The 12,044-nt window shown below is 39.9% G+C and overlaps 1 protein-coding gene across 1 annotated transcript in view; it reads left to right on the top strand.

The window, feature by feature from the left end:
• Window positions 1-12,044, top strand: part of LOC101846823 (SCO-spondin) — a gene marked incomplete in the record, with an annotated part of 41,593 nt that overhangs the window by 14,891 nt on the left and 14,658 nt on the right. The window contains 16 exon segments of the mRNA XM_013084284.1: window positions 195-450; window positions 1,194-1,347; window positions 1,951-2,135; window positions 2,718-2,832; window positions 3,184-3,327; window positions 4,056-4,236; window positions 5,199-5,430; window positions 5,910-6,135; window positions 6,435-6,523; window positions 6,975-7,024; window positions 7,237-7,395; window positions 7,918-8,121; window positions 9,117-9,325; window positions 9,954-10,087; window positions 10,767-10,876; window positions 11,824-11,970. Of these exon segments, the coding sequence (XP_012939738.1) occupies window positions 195-450; window positions 1,194-1,347; window positions 1,951-2,135; window positions 2,718-2,832; window positions 3,184-3,327; window positions 4,056-4,236; window positions 5,199-5,430; window positions 5,910-6,135; window positions 6,435-6,523; window positions 6,975-7,024; window positions 7,237-7,395; window positions 7,918-8,121; window positions 9,117-9,325; window positions 9,954-10,087; window positions 10,767-10,876; window positions 11,824-11,970 (2,595 nt within the window).

The following is a 12,044-nucleotide window of genomic DNA, read 5'->3' as shown; positions in this document are numbered from 1 at the left end:
CTGTGTGTGTGTGTGTGTGTGTGTGTGTGTGTGTGTGTGTGTGTGTGTGTTTGTATATGTGTGCACGAGCGTGTATGTCCTATTCCTATCTAATCATTCATTCATTCATTCATTTTACGATGAACTCCTCGTCTTGGTGGTAATTCAAGCCAAACTTCAATACAGAAACCTTTCTCCGCTTGTGTATTCTACAGCAAAGAAATGCAGAGAGCCATTCCTGTTCAACGGCCTCATCACCAACAGATGCCCACTCACCTGTGGTGCCACCAAGTACTCTTACACCAAGGACAGCTGCCGCGGACAACCATTCGCAGGTTGCGAGTGCCCAGCAGGCATGGCCAGAATCAACAACACATGTGTCGAGCCCGATGACTGCCAGTGTAAAGCTGACAACGGCAAATACTACAACCGCGGAGAACAGATCCAGTCTGGAGATGGATGCCGTGTTTGGTACGAGCCCTGCTATTTCTATTCAAACGTTGCTAATAACTTACTTACTTCACTTATACTTTTGTTATCCTATGTTGCCTTTAAGCGTCGAGAGTGGAGATGCAGTTTTTTTTAATGGTAGGCCAGCCCCGCAGCTCTTTCAGCAGTGATATTATGTTTTCTCGGGGTTTCCTTGACACCATCGATCCACCTTTCGCGTGCCCTTCCTCTTCCTATTTAGCCTGAGTGCTTGGTGTTTTAGGCTCTCGAGGCTGGCTGGTCAGGTGACATACGTAACAGGTGGCCGAACCATTTTATTCTCTGTCTTTCTATTGCAAGTAACAACAGTCTCTAATTGTTAGTCAGAATCCCGACTTTTGAAATGTGATATTTCTGACAATTTACTGGTTCGTCATTGCCCCCCCCCCCCTTTTCGATACAAAGGTGAAAACCTCTTTGCTCATTGTGATTCGAAGTAATGGTCACGGCTTCTTTTCCTATTTTCTTCCTTTTCCATCTGATAGGTTCGAAACTGTCAAGTAATGAATTATTTAAACCAGTAAGAGGCCCAGAGCAACCAACTTATGGAACCTAAGCAAATGGGTAACGGGGAAAGATCAGGGAAACGTGGCTTTTTTAAGAGCATCCGAGCAAAGGAATGAATGGAGAACCATGATCGACGGTGTCTTGTCGCAGATCTGGCACAGACTTCTTGTTTAGTGATAGGCTTGCTAGTAATGTTTTTAAACAAAATCTGTTCCCAGCTCTTGCGAGTCCTTTGGTGTGTGGAACTGTGAAGACAGCATGGACAGGTGCTCCTCATCTTGTTCCATCCTCGCCGGCCAGTTTGTGAAGACATTTGACGGAAGAATGTACTCCATGGACAGCGGCAGCTGCAGCTCATTCACTCTGGTTGAAGTAAGTATTTGGGAAACAAACAAACGTCCTATTATTATTCTTTACTTTACTTTTATCCGCCGCTTATACCCTTTTGGGTGTCGCGGGAAGAAAGAGACGTCTCTCTGTCGCCAGCCGGAGAGCTTGGGTCAGGGGGATGCCGTGGGTGGTTAATATTTCCCTGGCTCCGTCTATCCAGGTCTTTCTCGGTCGCCCTCTAGCCTTGTTGCTAATGATTTTTTGTTGTAGGCACGTTGTGCTGGATGGTGTTGGTAATAGATAATAATAACAGATAGCATTTTGTAAAGCGCAAATCCACGCTCAACAGCAAGCTCTATGCACTTCACAATCTATACTATTACCCCAGCAGACCTGAGAGCATTCTGAAACAAACTCAACTTCCAGGGAAGCATACAGTGCAAGCAGCCATTCATAGGCGCTAAAACACTAACATACTGACAAGATCTTTTACTGTCTATGGCTGAGTTCCCATTTCCACCTAAGTGAAGTGAGAAAAATTCGTGTTAAGTGCCTTTTCCAAGGATACAACCTCTTTATTTTGCCAAGCATCTGATTTCACCACGATGCCTCACACATATTATTTCGTATTTCCAATGTCCACAGTCCAGCGATGATAACTTGGACTTGAGTATCAAATCCTCCTCACTGACGTGCACAGACACCCTGACCGGGGAGCGAGCCTGCTCAATGGTGATCACCGTCAATTACAACGGCGAAGAGTCCTCTCTCGACTTGTCTGAGGGTAGTCCAATCATTGAAGGTGGTTTTGGACCATCCATGTACATCAGGTGGGTCATTCACACGAAACGAACACAGTATGATTATTATGTAGGCCTACAGTTGAAGTTATACAACCTGACCCCACACTGCGCTCATATGACCTTATGCAGTCGCGAGAGCCGTAAAACCTCTACTAAAAACAGAGTTGTGGTTCATAAGACGCATGCTGCGTATCCCATGGATAGCTAGAAAAACAAATGAAGAAGTCTTGGTTGAAGCAAATTGCAGACGACAGCTTATGATGAATATACGAAAGCGACAGGCAAATTTCATTGGGCACACAGTGCGAAAGAAGCATTCGGGAATATTGTAACACCAGGCAAGTTTCATGGAAAGAGAGGTAGAGGCAGACAGAGGGAAAAGATACTGGACAAGTTGACAACATGACTGGGAACAGCAAAAACAACAGACACCATCGATGTGTGCGTATGTGCGTGTATGCGTGTTTATCTGTGCGTGCGTACATGCGGGCGTGCGTGCGTGCGTGCGTGCGTGCGTGTGTGTATATGTTTGCTTTCGTTTGTGATTTAAATGTTGAACTGTGTGAGCAAGCTCTTATTCTCCACAACATTACCTTTCTCTTTCAACAGGAAAGTGTCAACCAGATACTTCATCATCGACATCAACGGTGGCGATGTAAGAGTAATTGTTTCTACTGACGGAATTCTGCACTTGAAACTCAAAACAGATGCTTATAGAGGAAAGGTAGGCCTACGTTTGTGTTTTGTAGTCTTTTTTTCTGCAATTTATTTGATGTTATGAAATAAAAACGCACTTTAGGTAAAGTAAATTGTTTGGGTTTTTTCCCACAACAACAACAAAAACAACAAACCAACAAAAACCAAAAACCCAGCAACCAACAACCAAAATATGTTTATTAGTACTTTAAAGCAAATGAAGCCATTCCGAGAAATGAACAAGAAAAGGATTCTGCTTCTTCGTCAGGGGTTTCGGGGCTTTGAACTCCAACAACGGACCTCGAAACCTGGCGGCTGGGATCACGCCATGACTCATGACACGATACAGTAATCTTGCTTTGCTTTCTTCCACTTTCAGCTCCTCGGTCTCTGCGGTAACATGGACAACAACAAAGACAACGACTTCATGGGCCGTAACCAGGCCACTATGTTGCCGGGAGAGTTCATGGAATTCTACGCTTGTCGCAACGCCGCGCTGAACGAGCTCACAACCACCAATGTCGTAAGTGGGGAAGGGAGCTCAGCTTTATATTATTTTATAGCTTTTATCAGCTTTATATATACCTGATATTAGTGATATCCACACTACTAACAATGTGAACATTCTTTTTACTGTTATTATTATTAGCAGTAGGCAAAGTATTTGAATACTAAATAGGCCTACTATTATTTATTACTATTATTATTATTATTATTGTTAATATTATTATTATTATTATTATTATTATTATTATTATTATTATTATTATTAATATTATTATTATTATTATTATTATTATGACTACCACGAATCTTCTAGTTATGAGGGTGAGGTTGATGACACTGATGGAGGTCATTATTTTCTATAACTGGTTCTAATTTAAAGAGGGGGGGGGGTTGGAAGAAAGGACCCATTCAAAGGGCAATAACCCGATCATCTTTGCACCAGTTTCAACAGGACTTTGTTGGACAAATGATTTGGCTCATCAAAGGCGACTTCAAATTTATCAGTCCGGAGAAAAATCCTCTTTGGGAAATGTGATACGTTTGAAAAATTTCAATCCAGATTGAGTAAAGTGCAAATTTCTTAAAAAAATCAGTTCCCCGTGCAAATACATTGTGTATAAAAATAGGAAAATTTGCATCACTCTCAGGTTGGTTTTTTTAAAATTATAGTTTTGAGTTAAGCAACAGTTTTCAGGAATTCAGTTGTGCGAGTTGTGCTCCAATTATCGCTTTCTGTGGATACAGGCCGATGTTTGCAACGAGCTGAACACAGCAGATCTGCCAGCATACTCCGGCATTGACATCGATGACTTTGTGAAGATGTGCAACAGCGCTCCCGACGACGCCACACGATGCAGTGTTCTGCAGTCATTTGCCCTGTCTACATACAACTCTCTCAGCAACATCATCACCTCAATTGCATGCCGTGAGTATACCCTAGAAAAATGCTCTATGATAGATTGTAAATTGTACAGGGATGAATTCTAAGTGAAGGAAAACAATAAGGAATTGTTGGTTCCATTAAAAGATTGTACAGCGCTGAAATCTCAGTGAAGGAAAAGAAGCAGTGGTTGGTTCCATTAAAAGATTGTACAGCGCTGAAATCTCAGTGAAGGAAAAGAAGCAGTGGTTGGTTCCATTAAAAGATTGTACAGCGCTGAAATCTCAGTGAAGGAAAAGAAGCAGTGGTTGGTTCCATTAAAAGATTGTACAGCGCTGAAATCTCAGTGAAGGAAAAGAAGCAATGGTTGGTTCCATATTATTATAGATTGTACAGAGATGATTTCTCAGTGAAGGAAAAGAAGTAATGGTTGGTTCCATAAAGATTGTACAGAGATGATTTCTCAGTGAAGGAAAACAAGCAATTGGTTGGTTCCATAAAGATTGTACAGAGATGATTTCTCAGTGAAGGAAAAGAAGCAATTGGTTGGTTCCATAAAGATTGTACAGAGATGATTTTTCAGTGAAGGAAAAGAAGCAATGGTTGGTTCCATAAAGATTGTACAGAGATGATTTCTCAGTGAAGGAAAACAAGCAATTGTTGATGTGGAGACGAATCTGCAACCACACTTACCATGCAAGAGCAAATTAACAATTATACGTATTATGTATTGCTTGATTTTTGTTTTTCAGCATTTAGAATTTGAATTTCAACTAAATATTTCTTGAACAGCAAATGCAACAGATCCTCAGATTTAAAAGAAAACTACCAACCCACCCCCACCTTTTAAAAAATCAAGGTTTTCCGCTTAATACATGTTAACTGCTTACGAAAGGTATGTACAGGCCTTATATTTTCAATGTCTAGAGTAAATATTGCAACAATCTAAAATGTGACATAAATATGTATATATATATAATATAATATATATTTCTTTATTTTTTCAGCTGCCCCTGCTTGTGAGATGAAAAAGATTGACGTCTGTAACGCCAACTGCAAGGATCATCTGTACACCAACTGTGAGTCCGAGATCGTCTTTGACTGCGGCTGCAAGGAAGGCGAGTACGTGGATGAGTTCGGACATTGCGTCCCCAAGGCCGAGTGCGGCTGTTATGACTTCTCCGATCCAACCAACTACGTCCGTCCTAATGAAGAAACTGGTGTCGGCTGCAAGAAATGGTGAGTCAGAATTTGTTTTAGGCTTTCAAAGTGTAGTGAGAAAGAGAATCTTGTGTTCTCGTGGGTGGTTGGAGGGTGCTCTAGTGTGGTTTTTTTCTTCTTTCCTATCAGACAACTATCGTATTTATCTCTCCTCCTTCTTTTTTATTTTTGTTATTTTTTGCAACACCTGTAACCTTCGGCACTAATATGACCTTATTGTATTGCAAGTGCCATAAAACTCGTACTAAAACTAAGAATGTGTTCTCTAACTTTGATAACATAATTTAGTGCTGATTGTTTGTATGTCATACAGATATTGGATTTTGTCACCATGAAACATACGACAAAAAAAGATTGAGGAACAACTTTATGGTGAAGTTAGATATAATAAACAGTTTTGTGTGTGTCTTGGTTCAATCAGAGACAAATGGAATATAGCACAAGCCTCAGCTGAGAGTGTTCTGTATTACTAATTGTTTTTCCTCCCAATATTTCAGTCTTTGCACTGGATTTGAACTTCAGTGCAGCGACACTTGCGAGTCTGTGATTTGCGCCGCACCACAGGTGTCCCAGGTGGAGGTGGTGGAGTCAATCAAGGAAGGAGATAACGCAGAATGTTCCAGACTGATGTGTCCTAAGCCATACTACCGTAACTTTGAATGCATCAACGTCCAGACCAGCACACAGCTCTGTTTCTGTCCAGAGGGATACAAACAAACCCAGGTGATTTCATCATGTTAACTTTAAGCATCATTTGGACATTTTATTTCAACAAACTGCCACAATAGCGTGCTTAACGATCTTTATTTCCATGAAACGAGATACCAGAAAAGTATTTCCAGAACTCGATCCTTAAAAAAAAACCCTGCTTTATCTGTTTGTAAGTGAAGTGTTGTCAAAATAATATAATTGTAAATGTAACTCATTCCTGCGAGGTTTAGATAAATTTTCATGTATTTTGCTTATTTGGATGCAGCTTCTCATCAGTTTTGGCTAATTCATTTCCTTTTTCTCGCATCTAGTTTGGATCTTGTGTAAAAGCATGTCCTTGCTACGAAGCTGGCCAGTGGTACAACCATGGAGATTCCGTCACTTCAAACTGTGTAGTCAAGTAAGTTTGCCTCATTAAGACATCAACAGTTCTGATTTCTTTCTTGAAATAGCTCCAAACTGCCAAAGAATGTAAAGATAGGTGATCACTCAAGAGTTTTTAATTAATTAATTGTCACATCAAAAAGGGTTCATAAAGGTGCAAAAAAGGGTATTTGCATTGTTCAGATAAACTTGAGACAGAATAAAAAACTAGAAACAATATGGATCCTTCTTGTTCCTGAAATGGATAAAACTAAAAAAAGTCTATTTTTTTTCAAAGTAAAGTGAGCAATTTGTATGAGAAAAGAAGCTAAAGGACTTAACTTGGATTAATATGGCTGGACAGCAATGGACAGGAGGACGGAGAGACAGAGAAGCTGGTATACAGAAGAACAAACAGTAGAAATATCGTTTTGAGTGTCGAGCCTACACACGATTTTAATTGTCTTCTTTTTTAAATTCGAATCCAGGACTTGCAAAGACGGTCTGTTTGAATTTGGAGAGGCACCAACTTGCACAGGTATGTACTTGCATTAGTTCAATGAGAAAACGTTTTATTGCATTTTTTTCTGAGTTCGATTTTAATTTGTTACCGTAATGTAAGTATTGCTTTCTCAAAATCTTTAACTTGAAATTTAACTTCTGATGAAGAGCTCAATTCCTATTTATTGATACAACTTTTCCATCTGCTTTGAGCATGTTTTAACCTGAAAACCTTCCTCCATCCAATAGGTGTGTGCTTGCTGACTGGCTCCTCACTGAAACTGAAGCCTTTCGATACAACATCCTTGAATGACTTCTCCATCAGTGGAACTTGTTCCTACACTGCTTTGAGCATTGATGATGAAGGCATCAAAGTCACGTTCAAAGCTGTCTCATGTGGATCTGGAGGTAAGTCATCGTGTATTGTGTTGTCTGGTGTACACCTATATATTTCGGAAAAGGCAAGAACAGACAGATATAAAAATTCATTCGTACCAACTGCAGTGAGGTTACTGAACGCACAGTGCTACAGGTGAAACACACTCACATAGAGAGAGAGAGAGAGAGAGAGAGAGAGAGAGAGAGAGAGAGAGAGAGAGAGTGTGTGTGTTTACGGAGCGGGGTCGTTCCAGCACGTGAAATATGTGTTCACTAATGCCCTGTCTTGTTGTGCGTATGCGTGAGTGCATCTAACCTGTGTGACATTCCACAGCTATTGTAAACGAGCAGGACAAACTTCTCCCGCCGAGATGAATAAAGATTGTCATTGTCATGTTGTGTTTAAAACGTAGATCTAGTACATGATGTGACCATTTTACTACACTTGAAAACAGTTATGCTTCGAGAGCTTTAAAAAAATTTAAACGTGATTTATACACGGGAAGATTATGTCATAATTTGATTTGTGGTTTTATCTTGTTCTTCCAACAGCAAACCAGATCTGTATGTACCTCGTAAAGATCTACACCCAATTCTTGCAAGAGCCCATTGAACTGAAGAGCACAAACCCATCAGCAGTTATGATTGGACAGAATCAATACTCTGGTGACATCGGCCCAAGGATTCAGATCATCGACACCAACTACTACCTGAAGGTTGTCATTGACGGAAAAGTTAGCATTGACTGGAACAGAGGTACAATTCTTTTCATTTGTAGAAAGGTGTATCAATTTATAAAACAGAATTTGTATATATATATTTTTTAATGTAGAGGTTTTAGGAACTCATTGACACTATTTAAAGAAACTATTGTTGGTTTATGCATTTATGTAAAGCGCCTGGAGCTGTGTTTACACGGGTGTGGGCGCTATAGACATGATCTTCATTATTATTATAATATTAACTGAATACAAAAACGCTACAGTAGCGTTTTTGTATTCAGTTAATAATAATAGTAATGAAGATCATGTCAACTGCCCTGGGGTGTATTTATGTGTGTAAGAAAGAAACGAGAGACATCTCAATTGAAAAAAAAGTCGAACCTGACAATGTACTTCTCATATAGGAATGATGATTTCTTTTTAATTGTTTATGATATGTAGCATTGCGTATTACACGGAATATATCAGAATTCATAACCTTTTCTGCAAAGTTTACGGGAAATGATATTTGAAGTTTTGTTTTTGTCAGAAGATGGTCTAGAAATTAGCTTCCTCGTCAAACATCAAAGCAGACTAGGATTTTCACAACATAGAGTTTTGACGTTTTATTTTTAGTTTTTCTTGGAAAGTATATATATGAGTTAAAAAGAATTTTATTTTTAACATTTAACTTTGTAATACAATTTTCGGTTTTGCGTTCTCGGTAATATGCTATATTAAGAGGGAACTAACGATTGTTTCTAGAAGGACAAGGCTAGAGGAATAACCGTGAAGCATCTGTCACTGAAAAAGCACACATTTTGGGTGCCATAGGAAGAAGTTTTTACTGTGTTCCTTGTCTCTAAAATAACCTCTCTCTATCTTTACTCCAAAAAGGTCTCACTGTGAGGATCGAAGTGTTTACTGTGTTCCTTGTCTCTAAAATAACATCTCTCTATCTTTTCTCCAAAAAGGTCTCACTGTGAGGATCGAAGTGTTTACTGTGTTCCTTGTCTCTAAAACAACATCTCTCTATCTTTACTCCAAAAGGTCTCACTGTGAGGATCGAAGTGTCCGGCGAACTCATCAACCGTACCGCCGGTATGTGTGGTAAATTCAACGGCAACAACCAGGATGACAGAATTGGTCGCGATGGATTGGGAAAAGACTCCCTTATCAAGTTGGCTCAGAGTTGGAATGAAGATGACTCCGAGTGCAAAGTCAACGATGAAAACACTGTTATGTCCAAATGCCAAGAGGTGAGGCCTAAACTTGAAAAGTACTATCTTGGTTATGGGTTTTTAATACCAAACTCAACGTATGAAAAGGACACACTGCTCTTATCTCTTATACTGCTCAAATTGATCAATTGAATCTTGAATGTTGGGAGGGAGGGAGAGGGGTGCAGGGTGTTTTATTGTTCTTTCAAAATGTGTAGGCTATGTCATTGGATAATTCTAGAAATGTATCCCTTCAACAAAATTAGAAGGGCTCATACATGTGTAAAAATTTCCATGGAATATCATTGTCATGTTGTACGTTCTTCTTTCAGACTGATTTTTTAAAAACTTCTGTCAGAGTGCTATAAAAACTCTTTTTGACGGAAAGCTCAGTAAAGTAATTGAATGTAGCAACGTTTTCAGATGAACGTTTTTGACGTGTTCACGGCGCTGTGTTGTCAAACAATGCTGATTTCGGAATCTACGACTTCACTTACTAAAGCAGAATTCCCAGGTTGTGGTTTGAAATATACACCATCTGGTGACGTATCATTTGAAAGTGGCGCGTCTATTTGCGCTGTTATCCCAAAGTCCTTTCAAAAGCTGCTTGCTCAGTCTAACACACTGAAAACGATGAACTGATAAACATTTTTCTTTCAATTTTCAGGGCTCTGACAGAGCAGCTTGGGCTGAAAACTCCTGTAAAGTCATTATTGAAGGCGAGGCGTTTGCAGCTTGTCGTGTGTTTGGTGAAAACAACCACATTGGCTACTACCAGAACTGCAAAGAACAAGCTTGCAGGTAGGAATGCATAGCAAACTTTCTGATTACTGGATAAGGCTTAATGTTTTTACATGTTATTCCATTCGGAGTTAACAACCGTACCAGATCTGACCTGACGTCTCGTCACCGCGTTCTTTCTCAGTAATAGTTTGTTTAGTTGGAATTAAGTTAAACGGCTGGACATTTGTAATAACTACAACTATATCTACTGGACATTTGTAATCACCACAACTATATCTACTGGACATTTGTAATCACTGCAACTATATCCACTGGACATTTGTAATCACTACAACTATATCTACTGGACATTTTTAATCACTAAGACACTTGTAATCACAAACAACTATATCTACTGGAGATTTTTAATCACTAAGACACTTGTAATAACTACAACTATATCTACTGGACATTTTTAATCACTAAGACACTTGTAATAACTACAACTATATCTACTGGACATTTTTAATCACTAAGACACTTGTAATAACTACAACTATATCTACTGGACATTTTTAATCACTAAGACACTTGTAATAACTACAACTATATCTACTGGACACTTGTAATCACTAAGACACTTCTAATCACTACAACTATATCTACTGGACACTTGTAATCACTAAGACACTTGTAATCACTACAACTACTTCTGCTGGACACTTGCACTCACTTTTCTCTCTGTGCACTCCCTCAGCTGTGACTCTGGCGGTGACTGCGAGTGTCTCTGTGACGCTATTTCTGCCTTCGCAACCTATTGTAACGAGATCAACAAACCAGGACGTTGGAGGCATCAGAGGCTCTGCCGTGAGTATCTGTTCTTACTTTACTCTATCCGTCCCTTTATATGTTCTTACTTTACTTTACTTTACTTTATCCGTCCACATGTACCTCTAGGGCGTCGAGGGGAGAAAGAGCTTCCTGTCTCTAGCAAGTTTAATGGTCTGGCTGGGTGGGATATTGTATGTTCTCAGGGTATCCTTCACACCCGGGATTTAGGTCTTTCTTGGTCTTCCTCTTGCCTTGTACCCTGATATTTTCCTGTAGTAGGCTTTACTGGCAAGCTGGTGAGGTGCCATACGTGTGAGATGTCCAAACCACCTGATTTTTTGCCTTCGGATGTAGTGGAGGACACGTGTTGTTCCCACCATTTCTCTGATCTTGCTGTTTCTGACCATGTCCTGTCTGGTTTTGTTCACGGCTCTTCTTAGACATCTCATCTCGCAGGTGGTTATCTTACGTTCCAGACTTTTGGTCAAGGTCCATGTCTGGCCCTGGTGGGTCAAGGTGGGGATGAAGATAGAGTTAATGAGCTGAGTATCTGTTCAATGACCAATAATGAATTCATAACAGTACTCAGGTTACTCAAAATGTAACAGTGCACTCATTGATGGGATTGTTTTTGTGGCAGATAGAAATTTGAATACTTTGAAAATCTTTAATCAGAGCCTCAGATTGATAATTAAGTATGCAACAAAAATGTATGTGATGTCAAAACAGGACTGAGTTCATTTCATTTGTTAATTCATGAAATAGCCATTCGTTTGTGTGGGTGGTTGGAGGGCGCCACTGCTAGGTCCTACTTCTTTACTTTCACCTCTGTAGTTTCTATCTGTTTGTCTTACTTTTCCCCAGCACTAAATGACCATTAGTGTGTCTATGTGCTTCTCTTTACTCTAACTCAAACTCATTCGTTCGTAATGGTGTGATATGATAAAAACGTATCTCATGTTTTCTTTATTCCACGTTGACAGCAATGCAGTGTGACTACGGCAGTGTGTACTTGCCTTGCGGCAATGGCTGTCCAGAGGCCTGTGGATCCAGCGGCAACTCCAGTGATTTCTGCAGCTCCATGACATGCTCTGAAGGTTGCTTCTGTCCTGAAGGATACGTGAGATCAAGTAAGATAAGGCACATCTGTACTGTCCACATCCTGGCACTTTGGTTTGGTGCTTCACCATGTACACACATACAC

Source organism: Aplysia californica, unplaced genomic scaffold (assembly GCF_000002075.1).
Source record: "Aplysia californica isolate F4 #8 unplaced genomic scaffold, AplCal3.0 scaffold00283, whole genome shotgun sequence".
Taxonomy (NCBI): Eukaryota; Metazoa; Mollusca; class Gastropoda; order Aplysiida; family Aplysiidae; genus Aplysia; species Aplysia californica.
The sequence above is the reverse complement of the archived record's forward strand: the minus strand, read 5'-3'. Positions and strand labels throughout refer to the sequence as shown.